Raw genomic sequence first — 22,996 nt, forward strand, 5'->3', positions numbered from 1 at the left:
TTACCCAAACATCCTGTAACATGTATAATGGGTTGTTTTGTACAGCTCATACATTACCCAGCTGCTGAGTAAAATTGTTTTACTCAGTATGGGTAGTTTTAAACTTAAGTTGGTCACCTGGTATGCAAAGCATGCTGGGAAAAGCATTTCTCTAGGTTTTCAGGGATATTTTCTAAGCTTTTGGTAGCTAAAATGCTAAATGTATCAAGCTGACTGTCATATGTCAGAATTTCATTTGTCAGTATTTGAGCCAAAACCCTAACCGTAACTGCTAGGCTGCTAGCTTATGCTTGAGCTCCCTCCCCCTGCTGTTCTGAAAGAGAAGAACTCATGATACATTTGAGGTTATTATGTTGATCTACACGAAACTTCTCTGATTATTGCTATTCAACATTGTTGCATAATTTACAATTATGTACCTTTATGTTTATTGCTATACTTGGAACAAATTATCTGAGAAAAAAACCCTGAAACAAATCTTATCTTATGTTAATGTCAAAGAATATAAGCATGGTCATTTACGATGAGTAAAATATACTTCCCACATGTGGGTAAAATATATAGTAAATAATAGTGGTTGACCCAGAGCTGAGTAAAAAATTCTACCCAGGATGTGGTAGAATATCTTACTATGGTGCTGGGTAGAAAGGACCTACCCATTTTGCTGTGTAAGATTTACTACTGTTGGGTAGGTCCAATAGTTACCCAGGGGTGGGTTATAATACAACCCAGATCGGGTTATTTTCAACCCAGCCGTTTTTAGTGTGTAGATCGTCTATTTTCGGCAAAGAGCTTTGGTGTAGAGGGGGAAAAAGAGCAGACTAAGTACAGAGTGAAAGGTCAAGTTTATTAGGTATTGACGGCTCAAGTGGTTAAATATCTGAAAACACAAATTGACATGAATCCAAAATACACTGACGATGGTGCTGTCAAACGATGAAATTATATGAAATCTATGAACAGATTGTGGGGGTCCCTGTCTCATGTCTCTCTCAACTAAGGGGTCCTTGGCCTGAAAACTTTGAAGACCCCTAGTCTGTAGTGCTCTTAATTTCATAGGACAACAGGAACAGCCCTGCATGGTTTCTGCCTGACAGAGTTTGTAATCTGCACCGAGTGGCCTCAGTGATTTGCACGAAAAGCAAAATAACAATTGGTCAAAAAGTGTGTGATCCTGATGTGCACGCACGTGGTGTTTCCCAGGGGTATCGCTGTAATTATGTTTAAACCTGTGGTTAACGTGTCTTTCATGTTTTGTTTTGTTTTCTTTTTGTTTATGTAAATTTGATGGACAGCTCGGGTTTCTTACATTCTTCTGTCAACTAACTTTAACCCAAAAATGCCTTCTAAATCATTGGTTCTCAACCTTTTCAGGCCGCGACCCCCAAAATAATCATATTTGAACTGGGGACCCCCCACCCACCAGCCACCCTGACGACTGTGACGAGCACTAACAGTTGAGGCATTACATTTTGTATAACACAGTTCTATTGTGAAAATGTGTGAGCATGTTGATCGGCTATTTTCACAATTTCTGCCCATATTTGACAATTTGGCCAATGTTTATTTTGTCATTTTAAAATATGATTATTTTGGGGGTCGTGGCCTGAAAAGGTTGAGAACCACCGCTCTAGAAGACCCTGATCACAACACTAGAGCTCTAGACCCTGATGTTAGATAACAGAGTGTGGACTGGAGGGTTTAGAGCTAACAACACTGTAGAGCTCTAGACCCTGATGTTAGATATAGAGTGTGGAGCAGCGATTCAGGAGTCGGTGCTCAGATCGCATCGATTGATTGATTGATTGTTTGATTAATTGACTGAATTTTATGTTGATCGAGAGCCCTGCTTGTTTCGAAGTGAACCTTAAAGGTGATACACCATGCATTTAAAAAGTATTTATGTCATATTGTTTATGTCCCAAAAACGTTTTTCAAAAGGTTTGATGCTAAATTACCACTCCTGAATAGAGAGCCTCTCATTTTTGAATGGCTCTCAGAGCATTTTCAGCTGCAGTACCACCTTTGGCCTGAACTTCAACTTAAAAAATGGACGTTTATGACGTCACAAACGGCAGCAAATCTGGACAGCCTGTTTTGAGAACCCGTGGGATGCTTTTAACCTCCACCTTCCCAAAACCAGAGAAAGACACAGCGGTCTGAAATGGGACTTTGTGAGGATAGAAGGTGCTAGTGGGACCCCAAAAAAAGGTTTTAAAATAGGAAAAGTGAATTTTCATGGTGTATCACCTTTAAAAGTTCCAGTGGTGGAAGAAGTACTCACATTTTGTACTTAAGTAAAAGTAAAGTACCAATACCACAATGTAGAAATACTCTGTTACAAATACAAGTCTGGTATTTAAAATGTACTTGAGTAAAAGTACTAAAGTATTGACATTAAAATGTACTTAAGTACTGGAAGTACCGGTATATAGGCTACTCTCCCATTTCACAAGTTTCCAAATGTATGCACAAATGCTTAATTTGAAAATAGCAGATCTACAAGCTCACAATGCGTCACAAATGTGACACGTTGTGAGTTTAAAGATTTCAAAAAGCCCCTTAGGCCTACTATAGGGCTGAATAAAGCCCTGTAGGTAAAAAGTACAATATTTGCCTCTGAGACGTAGTGGAGTATGGTAATGTAAGAAACTCTCAAAAGTGCACTTCAGTACAGTATGCCTACTTGAGTAAATGCTCTTACACCACTGTTTTTCATGCAACACCATGATACACCACACTTTTATTTAAAGCAAAAAATGCTATTAATTTTCAAGTGATTACGTTTATAGGTGTAGCATTTTAGGAAGGGCAGAAAAAAAGCAGCCAAACATCTGGGAAAATGGATTTGGGGCATAAGTAGCCAGTGGTTGTGTTTAAGCAACAGTATAGTGGCGCCCTCTAGTGTCTAATAAAGGTGAGTACACATACTACATAATACTTCCTAAGATTAATATGAGCACCAAAACAATATTTTAAATACTTTTTATTCGCGCATACATTCCATAGGGCTGGACCACACATCACCAACTTGCGACGGGAGTGGTCCCTATTGAATGAATGATTAACTATTTCTAAAATAAATACAATAGTTTTGTATTCATGTTTTGTAACAGAGGGCAGTTATAATGTATTAAGGCATATATGGCTTATTAGAATTTTAAAACCATCTCATATAGCCTAAGCATTGGCGTCCAAAACAAACTGTCTCTGCGATATTGTCAGGGAGGTAGCTCCGTATGGTTTGCGATAAGTCAGCCACTCATATTTGATGCAGTCTGTTTCTGGTGAAGATGTAGCAGTGACGTTAGCGCTTTCTTGCCGCCAATTGATTCTTCTTATTGTTATCTTTGATACAGAGTTCTTATTTGACATGATATACAAAAAAATAAAAAATAAAATAAAATAAAATAAATGGGGGATTCAGAATGGGGGAGGGGAAATGCATGTAGGATGTGTAAATGACGACAGACTTTGGTGCTCTATTCAGTGTGTGGCACTCAGGTGCCGGCTACATGTAGCTGGATATTTCTGAAGCTAGACATTTTGGTGCTGTTGGGGCTTGCAGCCACATGAAGCTGGATATTTCGGCTGCGAAGCTGGATATTTTTTAAACCGGATAAATAAGTGGAGAGATTGAAAAATATCCGATTCACTGGATCCGTGTAGACAGGGAACCCGGATATCTCTGAAGACTTTACTGTGTGTGTGCTTGTTAGACCTAGATATCTTTGTCGTGTGGACCTGGATATTTTTCTATGTGGATATCTGAAAAACCGGGATATATGAAATATCCAGCTCCGTGTGGACCTACCGACCTAGATATTTTTCTATGTGGATATCTTAAAAAAAAGGATAGGCCCTATATGAAATATCCAGCTCCGTGTAGCCATGGCCTCAGTCAGTCAGTATGGCCCCCTGGAAGAAAATGCTGTCCACCCCTGTTCTAATTAATGATTCATGTTGGGTTCCATGAGTCGTGACCTTCTTTGACCTTCGACCCTTGCTGTCTGCTCAGCTACAAAAAGCATGATGCTTCGGCTCAAATGTCCCCCGTATGTTGTTGAATAACATTTTGATGGAGAGAGTGTTCTTCTCACAAAGGAAAAACACATGTATGTACGCCCACCTCGTAAGAGGCCTAAGCTGATCTCCAGATTTAAATAATACTACCAGTATACTGAGAAAAAGAACAAGACTGTGATTGTTGTTGAAATGTACATTTATTATACGCCGTTATATCGTCGACGTTAGCAAACCAACTGTCAGTCAGATACACCTGATTCTGAACTTTTACTTTTTAAACCCTGTTTGTTTGTGTGCTCACTGCTCAGGGGTGTCTCACCAAATTCTGGGCCCTGGGTACAAGGATTCACTGCGGACGCCCCATGAATGTTCTTCATAGGGGGAGGAGGGGGTTTAACCCATTTAGACTGGGAACACATTATTAAGCATTATTTTAACTTTAACTATTGAAAATTAGGGGTGCCCGCTGGCCTGGTGGTCAAGGCGCGTACCATATACTAGGATATGATGCCTGCTGGCGTCGCCGGTTCGATTCCCGATCCGGACGACCTTTGCCACATGTCATTCCCCATCTCCCCGTCTACTGTCCTATCGAATAAAGGCATAAAAAGCCCAAAAACAAATCTTAAAAAAAATATATATTGAAAAATAGCAGATATACAAGCTCACAGCGCCGCACTCCTGTCGGCAGCAGGACTCAATGGCTAGTGGGGCCGTCCGTAAGCTTAAGGTTGCGATCAACATGCAAATTAGTGTTTCGCCTTTGTTTTCAAGTCCACCTTTCAGGAGGCCAGAGGCGAAGGTAGTCATCACTCCTCCCAGTGAACACCCACCCCCCATTTATTTTATTTGGCGTGAAACAGCCGCTTAAATCGCTTGTTTTGTCAGCCAGTGTCAAGTTTTCCCATTCAACCAGAACTCCCCCGGCGGCAGTTGCCAGTACTATTCTACTATTCTATTCCCTACCTACTCTGCTACAACCGGAAGGGAGCAGTACCTGGCACCTGCCGCCGGGGGCTTTTCCGGGTTCAATGAGACTAAATAAGCAATTTAAACAGTTTTCCCAACGCCGTTGTGTATGTTTTATGTAGCGGCGGATGGAAAATCATACTCTGGGAGTGTGGAACTACCTTTACTTTTTGGATACAATTTTGGGAAAAGGGTGATCTACCTCGGCGTGGAAGCATTCTACCCCAGCCCGGTGATATCCACGGAGGACCTCATCTCGGAGCACAACAGTATGCAGTGGAGGGTGAGGTTCTATATGGGCTTACCTCCTGAATAGAGTCTGGAGCTAGACTGTAGAAAAATATGGACGAAGCGAAGCCATTGGTTTCTATGCAGCGCAAATGGCCCTTTCTACCCCTTGGAATATGGGTGTCGCCATCATAGAATTGTAAAGGCATCAGAGATGCTATTGGCTGCCAACGGTCACATGCAACGCAGGGATACATGGGAGAATGTGGTCTGGCCTCCCGAAATACAGCACACGAAGAAGAACACAGCCAGCTGGTATCAGTTTAGTTGGCCACGCCCCCCCGCAACTTTATCATTTATTTTAAAATAAATTGGACCACATTTCAACAAAACGAATATGATGGTGATTGAAAGGCAATTTTTAACTAGCGATAGGAACCATACAGTATTCATGAAAATGTTAATTAAGGTTAGAAAATGAAAGGGGGAAATGAATGGGATCCAATGGAGTACAATTCTTTTCGCGATCGGCCGGGGGGGGGGAACAGCGCAACTAGCGGCCAATCATAGGAAGTTTTACTTCCGTATTGGAGTCATTTTAAATCGGCTGAACTATGCCCCTGGTCTCTGTCGAAGTGCCAACTTGCACCTAGTGCACTCGTGGCCACGTATGGCCTACTTGTATGTGGGTGGGCAAGTTGGCACTCTGTCGAGGTGCCAACTTGCGCCTTGTTATTTATATATCAGGTCACACTTATTGTTGGTCACCAAGAATGCTGGTCCCTCATTGGCTGCTGATGGTGACGCACCAAGAATGCTGGTCCCTGATTGGCTATACGGGCGTAAACACAGACTGGCCCGAGGCCAAATATACAGTTTGTGTAAAAGTGCAGAATCACGGTGCTCACGCAGAAAGCCTGCCTGACCCATGTGTGGGCCTCGTTAGCAGCGCTAATGGCTAATAATTACACCGCTAACAGTCGTCAGGTGTGTGTCACTCGCACAGTGCATGTACAGTAAGGTTTATAAGTAACACAGTGCACACACACAGCTGTGCACGTGCATGCGTGAAGTGGTGCAGAGAATTTGCCCATTATGTGCATTTAGTAAAAAAAAGTGCGAACGTTTCAAACAGCTGTCCATTAGAGGACACAGTGGATTACTGATAAAGTCATCATGAGGTTGTCTTGCAGTGCAGTTGATGGAGAGAGAAAACAAAACAGGTTCCCGGACCCTCTGCATCAACAAGCTGACAGGATCGGGACCCCTATTATATTTTGCACATTGTGCAACATTCGTTTTTTACGCAACAGTAAACAAATACTAACACAGGCAATAACACACTACAGGCAGGCCCCTTTTCCACTGGGGTTGAACCAGTTCAGTTCCTTTTATCCCACCTAATATTGAACCAGTTTCCACTGACAATGAATTGGTCCAGAACACTGACAGTTTCAGAAGTGGAACCTAAACATGGACATGAAAAGCATCTAAGTATCTAGAACAGAGACAGTTCTAGAACCAACGTTTTCTTTGGTAGAAAATGGACCTCAGGCCTTCAGACCCCCTCTATAATTTGCTCACTTGAGTGTTTGGCCTGATGGTGGCACCAGGGGGAAGGGCATGGTATCAAAAACTAAGGTTTAACGTGCAGAGAATGCAGAACCATTTAGGCCCCTATGTCAGTACTACTCAGGGCTCATAGCTCATTTCAAATGTGATCATTTGTAACAGTAAAAATGAAATTACTGTAATGAGTATATCAGGTATTTATTAGATTAGTAGGCAATCATATTAGGAACACAGTAGGTCATAGTGTCTCTCTCTCTCTCTCTCTCTCTCTCTCTCTCTCTCTCTCTCTCTCTCTCTCTCTCTCTCTCTCTCTCTCTGTCTCTCTCTTCAGTATTTCCAGAGGATACGGGTCTTCTCTTGAAACTTTGAAAACTTTAACACATAGACACGTGAGTGGTGGTATAGGCCTAATGGTTCCCTGTGGGAAAGGGAAGCTAAATTAATAATTACCCGTGGTAAATGACAGCTATATTTGGTCTGGGTGTGGTGTAGCCTACCTTTACCGTCACAGCATCATTGCTCTCTTCTTTTAGTAGGAGGAGGATTCTGCAAGGCACAACTCTAATGGTCTGTGCAGTGCCTTGTCTGAATGTTCCAGACATGAGCTTCTATGAGATGCAGCAAGCCACTTGAACTCTTACGGGAGGTAGGCCTACGTTTTGATTGATTGATTGGTTGATTGATTGAAGTATTTATTAGAAGTTTGCATAGGAAAAGGTACAGTTTCATGACGGTACAGTTCATTGGTACAAGGTTAACAAAAATAATGCTCCCAAAACAAGTCTATGGCTTGTTTCAATTTGTTTTACTCATATAGGCCTAAGATTGAATTACAGACAGATAGAACACAGTACTACGCAGAAGATATCATAACAAATGTCAGGGGGAGGTAAGGATAACAAACTTTTTAACATTAGTTTATACAGATTTATGCAGCTTTGATTGATTGATTTTTTTGATTGATTAAATACTTTATTGGCTTTATTGGGGCCACTTTTGAGTTGCAGCCTCCTGTAAGTGTTCTTTCAGAGCGGTTTTAAAGGAGTCGGGATTTCCACTCCTTTAAGGCCGTTGGTAGGGCCTTCCACATGTGTGTGGCATAGCAGGAGAATGAATTTAAGCCTTTGTTAATTTGTGCCAAATTTGGGTTGAACATGATTAGTGGAGCTGCCTCTGGTGTTTTGGAAGTCTTTGACGTTCTTGTAGACCAGTAGTTTGACAGCCTGGTACATGGGTAACTCAGTGGTGTAGTGTATCTTGTAGACCAGTAGTTTGACAGGTACATGGGTATCTTAGTTGTGTAGTGTATCTTGTAGACCAGTAGTTTGACAGATACATGGGTATCTTAGTTGTGTAGTGTATCTTGTAGACCAGTAGTTTGACAGCCTGGTACATGGGTAACTCATTGTAGTGTATCTTGTAGACCAGTAGTTTGACAGGTACATGGGTAACTTAGTATCTTGTAGACCAGTAGTTTGACAGCCTGGTACATGGGTAGGCTATATTAGTGGTAGTGTATATTGTAGACCAGTAGTTTGACAAGTACATGGGTATCTTAGTTGTGTAGTGTATCTTGTAGACCAGTAGTTTGACAGATACATGGGTATCTTAGTTGTGTAGTGTATCTTGTAGACCAGTAGTTTGACAGATACATGGGTATCTTAGTGGTGTAGTGTATCTTGTAGACCAGTAGTTTGACAGGTACATGGATATCTTAGTGGTGTAGTGTATCTTGTAGACCAGTAGTAAACGAACGGTTTTGGACATACAAGGTTTTCACCCGACAACAACGTAATGTATAGACTAATCATTCTCTGCGCGCGTGTGTGTGTGTGTGTGTGTGTGTGTGTGTGTGTGTGTGTGTGTGTGTGTGTGTGTGTGTGTGTGTGTGTGTGTGTGTGTGTGTGTGCGTGCGTGCGTGCGTGCGTGCGTGCGTGCGTGCGTGCGTGCGTGCGTGCGTGCGTGCGTTCCCACCCAGGTGTCCCACTGTCCCTTTCAGAGTGTCTCTGTCCATCAGAACCTACCCATGATGCACCGCTGCAAAACTACAACCTGAACCGATCCTATTTCTATAGCTCCAAATACGCAGGAGATTCATATTTGAATGCCATTCATATTTTATCACTATAAGAAATATTTATATATATATATATATATATAATAGGCCTATATATTTTGTATGCTTTTTCATATCGCTGAAGAAGACCCGCTCTAGTCTTCATAGCATTTGAAGCTTGAGATGAGAGGAAATATCCAGGCTGTCCTCTGCTTTGATCTAAAGATGTTGTTTCATTCACATGAGACATGACAGCGGCTCTACTCACAGATTTAGCTGCTGAAGATAAGCGAGGGAAGAAAACATTCAGACATGATAAATCATAAAATATAGAATACACAGAAAACAAAGCATCGAAACAAAACCAAGAGTACTTTGAATTTCAATTGAGTGTTGTTCACGTAACATCACCGAATCCTGCACATTTGTAAGTAGAATTTGTATAAATCTGCAATTTGAATTTTATACATTTAAATACTTTTATAAATTCGAATTTTACCCATGTTGGAATTTTAGAAATCTGTATTATATATTTTACATTTTTAACGAATATTCAATCTATAAAGAACAATATAAAAACCGCTATAAAAACAACGGAAAAAAATGGCTGCCGCCCAAATGGAGGCGTGGGACATCCTGGTGGTGGCGCTCTACTTCGCGCTGGTGCTCGCCGTGGGCTTCGTGGCCGTGCGGCGCACGTCCAGCCGCCACCGCGGCACGCTCAGCGGCTACTTCCTGGCCGGACGCTCCATGGGCTGGGCGGCGGTGGGCGCCTCGCTCTTCGTCAGCAACATTGGCAGCGAGCACTTCATCGGCCTGGCGGGCTCGGGCGCCGCCAGCGGGCTGGCCGTGGCCGCCTGGGAGTTCAACGCGCTGCTGCTGCTGCAGCTGCTGGGCTGGGTGTTCCTGCCCGTCTACGTGCACTGCGGCGTCTACACCATGCCCGAGTACCTGGGCCGCCGCTACGGCGGACGCAGGATCAAGGTGTACTTCGCCGCGCTGTCGCTGCTGCTCTACATCTTCACCAAGGTGGGTTGGTGGGAAGGTATGAGTTAAACTTAAAGGTCCGCTGTCAGCCCCGAAATTATAATAGTATGATACAGTAGGTCATGTGGTCTCTCTCCAGTGTGGAGTCTGAAACTGTCTCAGTGTAATCTGCCCAACAACAGCTGACCAGTACAGTAAGTAGTCATACAGTCAGGCTATACAGACAATTAATTTTATTGGCTTATAATTGCGCATCCCCACAATGACATCATAAAAATATTAACTTGTTTTTTAAGATGATTCTGTGACAGTAACCTTTAGGCGACAGGCCCCCTTTAAAGGGATAGTACACCCCCAAAATCCCTTTCTCTTTAAAGATCCAGTGAAATGGCTATTTTGTGCATTTTATTTTGAAGTTTCTGTCGGAAACGCAAGCCCGTGTGTTTCTGAACCAATCAGAAGGGACCAGCCCTTCAGGCGATGGAACGTAAAATCTGAGTCATGTGATGCCTAATGTTTTGTTTGTAGCCATCATTAGCAAGGCAGAGAGACACGACCAGGCTGCCTCTTGTGCAGAATGTTTGTTACCAAGTTGCTTATTATTCTAACCTATAATGTTTACAGATACATATTCTATTGTGCTCATTAAGTTTACAATGAGTAATACATAGTTTGGACGTCATCCTGAATGACATTCAAAATGGACTCGCTCTGTAATTAAAATCAGCTGTGTTTGGAGGAATGTACAGCAATGGGAATCAAACAGGTGAATGAAATCCAAGGTTCATTTATATTCAAAAAGTCTGTCTATGTCATCATTCATTTAAGTATGTGTACTCAGGTAGTATACAGTAATTGGGGCGGCAGTGGCTCAGGGGTAGATAAACCGTCTTTAGAACACGGAGGGTTCCCAGTTCGATCCCGGGCTCCCCCAGAGTTAGTGCGGAAGAGTCCTTGAGCAAGACTCTGAAACCCTAGTTGCTCCCGGTGAGCAGGTTGGTGCCTTGCATGGTTTCCTCCGCCATCGGTGTGTGAATGTGTGTGTGAATGAATGGGTGAATGTAATGGACAATCTCTGTAAAGCAGGGATGTGTGCTTGTAGATCGGCTGTTTTCACTAGTTACAAACAAACGGTTTTGGACGTACAAGGTTTCCACCCGACAACGACGAAATATAACTCATGTAATTGCCCCACTGGCTTGTCACTTGTTATGATCTGAAATGGCAAATCTTTGAGTAGCAGCAGCAGCGCTATAGAGAGAGATCTCTCTCTATAGCACGCAATGAGGGCCTCTCCAACTCTTTTTCCCGGGCTGAATCAGGGGCCCAGCATGTCCCTGCAGTAAAGCACCTTGGATAAAAAAATGTATAAAGATCTCTATGCCTCCAGGTGTCTGTGGACCTGTACGCCGGGGCGCTGTTCATCCGTGAGTCGTTGGGGTGGGACCTGTACCTGTCCATCATCCTGCTGATCAGCATGACGGCGGTGCTGACGGTGACGGGCGGCCTGGTGGCCGTCATCTACACCGACACGCTGCAGGCCGCGCTGATGATCGCCGGAGCACTCTGCCTCAGCGGGATCAGCCTCTATGAAGTGGGAGGACTGGAAGGTCTTTATGTTTGTTTCATTTCTCACTATAGAGCTCAACCTGTGGGCCTGGGGGTCCCCAGGGGGGTCCCCACGTGACAGTGACGTGGCAATTTAAGGACTCTTAAGGCCTTTTTGATACAAGAAAAAAAAAACTAAAGAAAAGAAAAACTATAACAACAGGTCAAACATTTGCCAAATTGTCAAATAATATAAGAGGCAATGATTGTGAAAATAGCAGTTCTACAAGCTCTGTAGATTGGCTATTTTCACAATAGTTATCTGTGGTACCAACTACCAAGCCGAACAAGTCCCCTGTTCAAATGATTATTTTGTGGGGTCACAGCAGCCTTAAAATAGGGTATAATTATTCAATATAATTAAATGATCATAATATATTTGAGATGATTTTATATTTTATCCCATTAAGACTGTGGCCGATGTTACTTTTCAGGATCCAAGTAGCAAAAGCAGTGGTGTAAAGTAACCAAGTACATTTACTTAAGTAATGTACTTAAGTACACTTTTGAGCTATTTGTACTTTACTTGAGTATTTCCAATTTACAATACTTTTACTTCTACTCCACTACATCTCGATTCCAAATATTGTACTTTTACTCCACTACAATTTTTGAAAACTTTAGTTACGAATTACTTTGCAGATATAAATTATAATATTATAAAACATGCAAGGACCACTTTAGCCCTATTTTATACCTAGGCTATTTGAAAATAGCAGATCTACAAGCTCACAACGCGTCTGTGAGCTTGTAGATGGGCTATTTTCAAACATTTAGTACTTTTACTTTTGGTACTTTAAGTACATTTTGATGCCAATACTTTCATACTTTTACTCAAGTACATTTTGAATTCTGGACATTTACTTGTAACAGAGTACATCTACAGTGCAGTATTGATACTTTTACTCAAGTACAAAATGTGAGTACTTTTTCCACCACTGAGCAAAAGTAGCAGAACTACAAGCACAATCGTGTATCTGTTACTTTTGATATGCTTTCTGTGTGACGTTGTAGTATGATCAAGTATGTCATTAATTGATTATATTATAAATTAATTTTAATTTTAATTGGGCTATATTAAAGTTGGAATATGGCGATAAGCGTGTGGTTTCCACCCGACAGCTACGACATGTAGGTAAAATCTAAAATGACAACATTATGCTTCCCTCGGTTTCAATGTGTTTCAATGTGTTTCAATGTGTTTCAATGGGTTTCAATGTGTTTCAATGGGTTTCAATGTGTTTCAATGGGTTTCAATGTGTTTCAATGGGTTTAAAGGTGTGATGACCAAATACATGGAGGCCAGCCCCAATGTCACGGCCATCCTGCTGTCCTCACCCAACCTGACCTACAGTCCAACCTGCCTGGACAAGAACCAGCCCAAAGCAGACGCTCTGAAGATCCTCAGGGGTCCGTCCGACCCGGACCTCCCGTGGCCAGCCTTCCTCCTGGGCCAGACCCCTGCCTCTATCTGGTATGCAGGGGTGTCGCACCACATTCTGGGCCCTGGGTACTTTAACTATTGAAAAATAGCAGATATACAAGCTCACAGCGCGGCACCGAGTGCCGCGCTGTGAGCTTGTAGATCTGCTATTTTTGAAAAAATCGTCAAAATGTGTGCAAGTCTTTGAATATTTCAAATCCTTCTAAGGTTAAAAAAAAAAAAAAAAAAATCCTATGTTTCTATGTCAGTGGTGCTCAAACCTTTTCATGTGCGGGACCCCCAATATATGTATTTGGCCACGGACCCCCATCTCAAAATATTTCGTTCCAGAAGCAAGATTTATTTAGAATATAAGTTCTACAAAGTTGAATATAAGTAGGATAAATACACATTTGACAGCCTATACATGGGTTCCTACTGGGCCTGACCCCTGCCTCCATCTGGTACTGTAACATATACTGTAGTGTAGGGCATATAGCAGTGGCACATTTCATTTCTCCCATAGAGATTTCCAAAAATATTTATATCAATTATTTTTTAAGCCTAGAATCAAGCCATCCAGGCTCCTGGTGAATCGTGACCATAAAATGTTTGATTCTGTAAAAAAAACAATAATATTTAACTAGAACTGCACTCTGTCGAGGTGCCAACTTGTGCCTCACACTCAAGCAGGCCACACATGGCCTACTTGTACACAAGCAGAGTGCTGCTGGCCTCATGTCCCTAATGTCTTCGCCCCTTAATGAAGACATTACCCAGAGCGCTCTTATATCCCAAACTCTGCTGACTAGTGGAAACACCAACTCTCAGACTGAATCATTGAAAGCCAAGGGTGGAAGATTGTTTGCTGCTAGATAGAAACCGCCCAAAAGTCTGGTGCTATTGCTCATGATGCTCCTGTATCGTTTGCCTGGTCGTGGATGCAACAGCGGTATGTGATGTTGTATGAAAGGTGTTTGTAATGGTGGTGTTGTGTTTGCTGCTGTTACTGTAGGTACTGGTGTGCAGACCAGTAATGTTGTGCTTGCTACTGTAGGTACTGGTGTGCAGACCAGGTTATCGTGCAGAGGGTCCTGGCAGCTAAAAACATCGCCCATGCCAAGGGTTCCACCCTCACTGGCGGCTTCCTCAAAATCCTGCCCATGTTCATTATCGTCATCCCAGGTAAATAGGATTGTCAATTTATACTGTAATGTTATTTTTTATTAAATTATGCAATAACAACAATTACTACCAACTATTAAATTAAGATGCTTGGCTTTTGGGTGGGTAACCGGTCACTTCGCTAAAAATCCAACTCGCCAAATTGTCCACGCTCATAATTGCATGGGCAGGCTTGTCAATGCTCCTGGATTCGCCAGGATGATTGATCAAACATGCACAAAATACAACAGAACACAGGAAAATATATATCTGTTAAGAAGTTTTGTCGGGAGGACCACCAGACCCCTGTTGGGGAGTTCCGCGCCCCCTAAAAAATAAATCTCCTGGATTCTCCTGGACTGACAGACCAATGTTGACAACCCTGCTCATTGGCGAGGTGTCCTAGCATGTTGATTTGGCGAGTTGGATTTTTGGCGAATTGACTGGTATTCTTTGGGTGTACCAGAGCTAGGTTTCATACATTGTAAAAAAAGTTCATTTATTCTCCGTCCCTATATGTTCATATACGTAGGGATGATCGCCAGGATCCTCTTCGCTGACGACCTGGCGTGCCTGGGTCCCGAGCACTGCACGGCGGTGTGTGGCTCGGCGGCGGGCTGCACCAACGTGGCGTACCCGCGGCTGGTCATGCGCATGATGCCCGCGGGCCTCCGCGGACTCATGATGGCCGTGATGATCGCGGCGCTCATGAGCGACCTGGACTCCATCTTCAACTCGGCCAGCACCATCTTCACCCTGGACGTGTACGGGACGCTGCGGGGCCCGCGGGCCTCCGCCGGGGAGCTGCTGATGGTGGGGCGGCTGTTCGTGGTGCTCATGGTGGTCATCAGCATCGCCTGGGTGCCCGTCATCGTAGCCATGCAGGTAGGGGTGGAGCTGGAAACAAGGGCCCGCTAGAACAGTGTTTCTCAACCACTGTGCCTGGGGACCTTTGGTGTGCCCCTGAGAAGGGTCAAGTGTGCCCCTTGAAACTGCTTGAAAGCCAGTATTGTATTTATCATTTTAAAACAGCCGATCTACAAGCACACAACGCCTTGCGGTGCGAGGCGTTGTGTGCTTGTAGATCTGCTGTTTTCACTACTGTTGTGCAACAGCCTTGTATGATGAAGCAGGGCTTTACTTTGCGAAGAGATACAAGGTTTCTTCCCGACAGTGACGATATTTACACCTCCGTATTATGTTGGTGTGCCCATGGATTCTTGGGACATGAAAAGTGTGCCCATGCAGAAAAAAGGTTGAGAAACACTGCTCTAGAAACTCGATAACAAATGTATTGAGTACCCGGTATCAATAAGCTTTGGGCTTATCAAGCTTGATATCGAGCATAGCGGCCCATGACGTCATGTTTAATCAATCAAGACAAGAGGCGATCAAAACATTAGACAGTAGGCCTACTATTCATAATATAAAGACATTTGGCACTTGTTGCACACTAATGAATGATTGTTTTAATGATATTTTATGATAATCAATGTTACTTTTGTCAATTGTCATCTTCATAGATGGTGGTCTGCCACAATCTCACAGTCACAACAACTGGCCAATAAAAAAAGATACCGTTCTGTTCAGAATTTGTCGTCAAACACCTTTCCACAAAATATTAGAAAACGCTCAATAGCGGGCTCGATAAAAGCCCAGCTCAATAAGCAGGATCGATAGCGTGCTCATCATCAATAAAAAATAATAGAGATTGCAATTTTTTGGGCCGATACCGATCACCGATCAACTGGAATCAGTATCTGCCGATACCGATATTCCCGATCACAGCGTCAAATCCATACATTCCATTTATTGTGTTACTGTAGCAGCATTTATATATTTAATGATTCTTCTTACAAAACATTTACATTGTATGTTAAGTATAAACATCAGGAGATTGCAGGCGGAGCCGAGGTCCTTTAGTATCCAATTCAACTTGTAGGAGTTGAAGCCGAGGTTACATTCAGTCCCACAGATAAATATTGTGAAAATAGCTGATCTAAGGCGATGGAGGCAAAGCCGATACCGATCAAAGCCGATAGAGGCATTATCGGCCGATCGCCATCTCTCACCGATCAATCGGCACGTCTCTAAAAATTAACGAGTTCCATCCCTACATGCAGGGCGGCCAGATGTTCTACTACATCCAGGAGGTGTCCGACTACCTGACGCCGCCCATCGCCGCCCTCTTCCTGCTCGGCGTGCTGTGGCGCCGCTGCAACGAGACGGGCGCCTTCTGGGGCGCCATGGCGGGCCTGGCGCTCGGCGGCGCCCGGCTGGCGCTGGCCTTCGTCTACCACGAGCCGCGCTGCGACCAGGCGGACGAGCGGCCGGCGTTCCTCAGGGTCCACTTCATGTACGTGGCGGTCGTGCTGTTCTGGGTGACTGGCGGGGTGGCGGTGGCAGTGAGCCTCTGCACGGCGCCCCCTAGTGACCAGCAGGTCAGGACCACCACCCTGTGGGGGCTGCGTCAGAGGAAGAGGGCGGCGCGGCTGCGACGGCAGGACGAGGACAGAGGCGGAAACGAGACGAGGAGTCTGACCCCGAAACATCCCATAAAGAACGGCTCTGAGCTCAGCAAAGACGGTAGCCCTGCCCTGGACGGACAAACGGTCTTGCCGAACGGCGCCGAATCCCGGGTCCAAATCCAAAATGGCCACCACTCGACGACAGAGGGGCTCGGGGAGGAGGAAGGCGACTGCACCGACCGCTGCTTCGGTGAGGGGAGAGGCAGGGGAGCGAGGGCGGCTCTGGGGAGGCTCTGCGGCGTGAAGGGCGGGCCGGCGGAGCCCCCCACGCTCTCGGCTCGGGAGCAGGAGGCGATGGTGGACGAGCTGCTCCACGAACCCCCGGGAACGTCGGCGGTCCTCAACGTGGGCCTGGTGCTGGTCTGCTCCGTGTGCGTGTTCCTCTTCGTCTACTTCTCCTTGTAGAAGGAACGTCTTCTCCCTGTAGACTCGACGTCACGCCAGACCTCAGGGATGTCTTTCTGCTTGTAGACTGACATGGGCCCTATTTTCGTCAATGCCTTACCCCTTAACTTCTTTGCCTTTTTTTTTACTATTTTGAAAAATACATAGCTCAAATACAAGCTCACAACGTGTCTATGTAGACCGGCTAGTTAAACTATTTTAAAATGTTTATGGATAAGGCTAGCCCCCATATAGAACCTCACCCTCAACCTCACACGGCTTGAAACAACCGCTTAAATTGTTCGTTTTGTAAACTTTTCCCATTCAACCGGAACTCCCCTGGCGGCAGTTGCCAGTACTGTAGTCTTGCCTAGCCAGGGAGCATTTGCAAATCGCGTGAGGCAACAGTCTGGCCACGCGAGACTACGCCGGGGGCTTTTCCCGAATTTAATGACTCTAAATAAGTGATTTAAACCGTTTTCCCAACGCCGTAGTGCATGTTTTATTTACCCTGGGATGGGAAACCATAGTCTGGGAGCGTGGAACTACCGTTACTTTTTGTATACAATTTCGGGAAAAGTGTTTTCTCGTCTCGCCTCATCTGGGAGCACAACAGGATGCAGCGACGGGTGAGGTTCTATATGGGGCTAGGATAAGCCGGCATGGATGGAAATATACGTCTGAGGTAGAGGTCTTCACGGGTCCAATTTGAACTACCCGAACCCAAAAAGACCCGGGGGAAATGGACCCGGACCCATATTGCCCCGTCTATCATTTGGAATTTGAGAACCGTTACCCGAGCAGCCCCGAGACATGATGGATCCGATCCGAACGGCCCCACCTGTTATTAGAAAAATTAGATCCGATACCCGAGCAGAACGAGAGATCCGAGACCCAAACCTGTGGCCCCGAAATGAAAGAATGCCAACGTTATTATATTAAGAGTTGTATGAGACGGTTTTCTTACCTAACGACGTCGCCATGGTTGCCCCAGCGGCGCTGTGCCTCTCGTCAAAAAATGATCTTTTCCCAGACCAGTAAGTCAATGCGGACAGTTTGTAAATACAAATAAATCCATCTTTTTATTCCTTCTTCTTTGGCTAGCCAATGCTAATGCTATCGTTTTCTGTCGCATGTGATGTTCATTATATCTTTCTGCTTTGAGTGTCCATTTTGCTCTGCAGAGCATGACAACACGCAATGACAACTCCATTGTAAATCATTAACCAAAACGTTACGTTAATATAATATCTTTGATAATAATAACAATCTAACTGATACAGTGTTGTTGTGACTGTGAGTGAGTTATAAACTTCTCACTACCAATGCATCAGATTACATGCTGCATCTTTAGTGCCATCGTGTGGCGTTATCTATTTGGTGCAGTTGTTGCGTTCTCTTTCATTCAATCTCGGCCTGACTCGGCTCCACTTGGGTAACAGGAACCGGCGACTTCACTATCAGATACCCGGGAACCGGGACAGACGGCCCCGGCCCCGGCCCGACCCGCGGTAAATGCTCGGAAATGGCCCCGTTACCCGGCTCGGGGCGGGTCGGATCGCGGGTAATTTCGGATCTCAGGCAGGTCCGAAGACCTCTAGTCTGAGGATCTTACCCCTGAAATGCCTGAACTTTTTTGCCATTTCTTACTATTTTGAAAAACATTTTAAAATAGTTCAAATAGCCGATCTACATCCACATGTTGTGTGCTTTATATCGACTATTTTTGAACTATTTTAAACTATTTTTTTTTTCTTCAAAATACACCAGAACTCAGGAATGTCTTTCTCCTACTGTAGTTCAACGAGCAGTATACGGTCTTTATAAACTGTCCAACTTCCTTTCCCTGGGACATGCTTCCCGAAACGTGCTCACGTCGGTCTCATGGGCCAGCAAATGAACTTCATCTGGTCCAATATGAGAAGGTTTTCATTTGGGAAATGATTTTTAAAGAATCACCGTGCAGGAGACCACTTCCCACGGTGCTTCTCTTCTGTGTGGCACAGGGTGAAAAAGTACCGTAGCAGGAATGCTAGGCTAGGCTAACACGCACCGGGTTTGGTGAGGTGCTGACCTTCGGTAAGATTCTTAAAAATGAGGATAGAAATCCTAACCCAGCAAGCACGTCAGGACCTGGACCAATCAGTGACGTCTCGACTGGGGCCAGATCACAGCCCATATGGGGAGGATCTTGACGTCATTACCAGGACGTCATATGGACTTTTTTTGTTTGACAGGATTATTGTTATTGTTTGTAATGTTAGTTGAAATATGAGCACATAAGGTTATATTCTGGGACATACCGGTATCTATCTAGTTATGATATTTATCTGGCCTAGAATATCACCTGATTTCAACCAACATGAATCCTGTCAAACTAAAAAAGTCCATATGGTAATGACGTCAAGATCCTCCCCATATGGGCTGTGATCTGGCCCCAATCGAGACGTCACTGATTGGTCCAAGTCCTGACGTGCTTGTTGGGAAGCGTCTTCAGAAAAACTTGTGTTGCAATATACTCTATAGCAACATAATATATGGCTAAAATCTAAAATGACGCAGATGCTTTCTTGTCTTAATAGATTAAATACTAATTTGGGAGAAAAGGATAAAAAAGGGAAATGTTATTCCCCTTGACGACATATCAGTGTGGAGGACCAAATGTAAATGTATAATAATTATATAATAATGTAATAATTTAAAGGTAGCTTACTGTATAGCAATTTCTAATCTGTCATAATGACTCCAGCCAGGTTCATTTCTCAACAAGTGGTCGTTGGAGGGTTGATTCTGATGTATCTCCTGCATTCAGAGGTGACACTTGACATTAATATTATGGTTCCATATTCTTCAATTTGTCCCCATGCGGACGTTATCGTGGTATGAACTATATATTGATTTAATTTTCCCCCACAGAGATTTACAGGAATATTAACATGAATTATTGTTATAAGCCTGGAACCAAGCCATCCAGGCTGCTGGTTAATCATGACCACAATTCAAAGCATGTGATTATGTGGTAAAAAAAATATATATTTGAAAATAGGAAATAAAATAAAGTATTTATATATAACTATATATATAACTAAATATTACAATATTTGTTTGACGCAGAATCAAATGTTTTATGGTTTTCATGATACACCATAAAATGCTTTCACCATAGTGAAAACTGCATTCATGTTCTAGAGATGGCACTTTTTTTTTTTACAGAGGATAAAAGGGACAGGGGCTCAAGCCCCCTTTGATGTCTGTGTGCACATGCCTGCACCGATGCATGTGTTGAAAAATACAAAAATAAACAAAGATCAAGTTTTACAAAGATCAGTTATATATTTTACACTCTTTTTGTATCTAAGGGAAAATGAAACTGGATAATACTAAGGGATAAAATGACCAACAGAGGTTTACTATTACTGTACTTTCATTGCCATGTCTTACTGTCCTGCCATGTACCAAGGGGGATAATATTATTGATATTCTTTCATAAAGTATTTTCATTAAACGAATAATGCTTTTTTACGCTGATACTTGTTTTTCTTATGAGTCCCTCTGGGTCTGTTTTTACACTTCCCGCTTTGCACTTTTTGAGCGGTGGTAAACCGCTCCATAGAGTGGCTGTGCGTTTGCCATTTTCCGCAGCGTTTTGCCATAGTAAAATGTGTATACGTAGCATCATGTTAGTCTAGTGATGTCATATGTATGCCTCAATAATATGACATCACCCTCTACGTTTATAACAGGTCGCACGTATTGGTGGTGACGTCACCAAGAATACTGGTCCCTCATTGGCTTTTATGTGATGATGGCGTCAGCACGCGATTGATGACATCACTCTGTGTTTTTTCAAGGGTTTTCCCATTGGATGACATCACCATGCGTCTTCTCAAGGGTTTTCCCATTCGATCCCATCGGACATATGCCCGTTTATGCCAATCTATGCCCAGCTGGCATATTATGCTATGCTACGGGCATAGACGGCCCCGCTCATGGCCCTTATATACTGTATGCCTCAATATTATGACGTCACCCTCTACGATTATATCAGGTCGCACTTATCGATGGGTCCAAAGCGAGACGCCTATGCGCTGCCGCACCCTACACACAGATGGACGTGATGCACTCCACGCTGCGCGACATGGAGCACTTCCACACCAAGCTGATCCAGGAGAACGACAAGCTGAGCAAGGAGAGCGAGTACTCCAAGGTGATCGTCTACCTGGTGCAGGAGAACATCCAGCTGAGGGCCACCAACCAGTCCCTGAGGGACTCCACTTCCTTTCAGCCGCTGGACGGAGGAGGAGGCGACTCCTGTCTGCCGGACAAGAGCACCTTCTACCGCCACCTGCAGGCGAGCGGCGGTAACGCCTCGTCCCGTTTGGAGGAGGAGGAGAGGCTGGAACCAGAACCTCCGGAGAGCTTCCACAACTTCATGAGATCCATGAACGCCGCGGACGACGACGGCGACGAAACCGAGCCCAAGGCGGCGTCGGCGGCGAAACCCTCGTCCTCCTCTGCCGCCACGGCCGCCACGGGGGCGCCACCCCGGGCCGCCGAGCAGGGCCGGCAGCCGGGCCGCCTGCTGGGCGAGATCGCCTTCCAGCTGGACCAGCGCATCCTGTCGCACATCTTCCAGGGCCAGACGCGCCTCTACGGTTTCACGGTGCGCAACATCGAGGACAAGATCGCCGACGTGGCGGTGCACCCGGTGACGGGCCGCCAGGACGACCAGTACCGGCGGCGGCTGGCGGCCCGCCGCGCCACGCTGATGGAGCGGCTGAGCGCGCTGGGCTACAGGGCCGCGCTGCACCCCGCCTTCACCGAGTTCGTGGTCAACACCTACGGCATCGTGGAGCAGAGGCCGCGCCCCCTCCAGGAGGCGGGGCGGGAGGCGGAGCTCTTCGACAACGCCGGCCTCTTGGAGCGCGCCGTGGCCGAGACGGCTCCCGCCAAGCTGCGCAAAGACCTGCTGGTGCTGCTGCGCTGTCTGGTCGCCATGGCTACCGAGGACGGCAGGCCTCTGTTCCTCTGGTAGAGGAATGAAAATCACACCCAGTGTGAAGTGAGCCGTGCTATTCACGAGTTTATTTCATTGCAGCGCGTCCTGCAAAGCGTGGCCAATGGGACCCTGGGCTTACAACAAACTTTGAGCCGTTTGTGCCAAGATGTTAGCCTGACACTAAGCCTCAATTGACATTTCGTTTCACTCCATTATTCAGTCTGAAAGTGCTTCCATACACACTCGTTTCTGGGATGGGCGTTGCCAAAGAGGCATTCTTCAGGGTTACCATGTCAAGACTGACCATGATTCATAAAATTAAATATGGAGAGGTCCCTGAATATCTAAAGAGATGTTTTACGCGAGTAAGTGATGTGCACACGCACTTTACCAGAGCTAGCATAGCAGACATGAGCCACCCAACTTTTAAAGGGAAAGTAGGTAAGGGTTCTTTTACCTACCTAGGAGCCACACAGTGGAACAAACTAGAAGCGAATGTTAAATTGACAACCAATGTAAGGGTTTTTAAACGGACGATAAAAGCAAGTCTTTTAGAAAGGGTACCACTATAGTCTAAGGAAGACAAGGGAGTATGGGTTTATGTTTTTATTATTTGTTTGTACTATATGTATGTCTGTACTGTAATTTGTTTTGTTTTTAGACTTATTAACTGTTAATTGTATGAGGACCTCAGCGGAAATAAGTCTCGCAACTTTTCTGCGTAATCCCCGATTTGCTGTATTGCTGTATTGTATTTACTGCTTTTCAAATAAAATAAAATCAAATCAAATTCTGCGATTGGTTCACCGCCTGACCAATCACAACAGTAGCAAAGCAGATGACGTAGTTGTGGGCTCGCTGAAATTATCTTCATTATTTCTTTATATATCAGTGAGACAAGATCTTCTCAAAAACGTTGTACCGACAGTACAAAGGCAGGGCCCTTAGCCAATGAGGTGCAGCCAAAGGGTAGATCTTTGTGCCCATACATGGTGTTACATGCACTGTTTCATAGGAACAGTATTTCTAGTTGTTATAGGTGTTGTTATGTG

General features: G+C 44.6%; 2 protein-coding genes across 2 annotated transcripts in view; one reads left to right on the forward strand and one right to left on the reverse strand.

The window, feature by feature from the left end:
* Nucleotides 1-22,996, reverse strand: part of tgds (TDP-glucose 4,6-dehydratase) — a 273,449-nt gene that overhangs the window by 187,916 nt on the left and 62,537 nt on the right. The gene's annotated exons all lie outside the window — the stretch shown is intronic.
* On the forward strand, nt 9,455-16,966 carry LOC308279934 (sodium/myo-inositol cotransporter-like; the record flags this gene model as incomplete). The annotated part of the gene is made up of 6 exons (XM_080720155.1): nt 9,455-9,880; nt 11,229-11,448; nt 12,725-12,920; nt 13,927-14,054; nt 14,566-14,918; nt 16,157-16,966. 6 exons carry the CDS (start codon nt 9,455-9,457, stop codon nt 16,964-16,966), a joined length of 2,133 nt encoding a protein of 710 aa, XP_080576281.1.

This window comes from Nannobrachium achirus (assembly GCF_963921795.1).
Source record: "Nannobrachium achirus genome assembly, chromosome: 24".
Lineage (NCBI taxonomy): Eukaryota > Metazoa > Chordata > Actinopteri > Myctophiformes > Myctophidae > Nannobrachium > Nannobrachium achirus.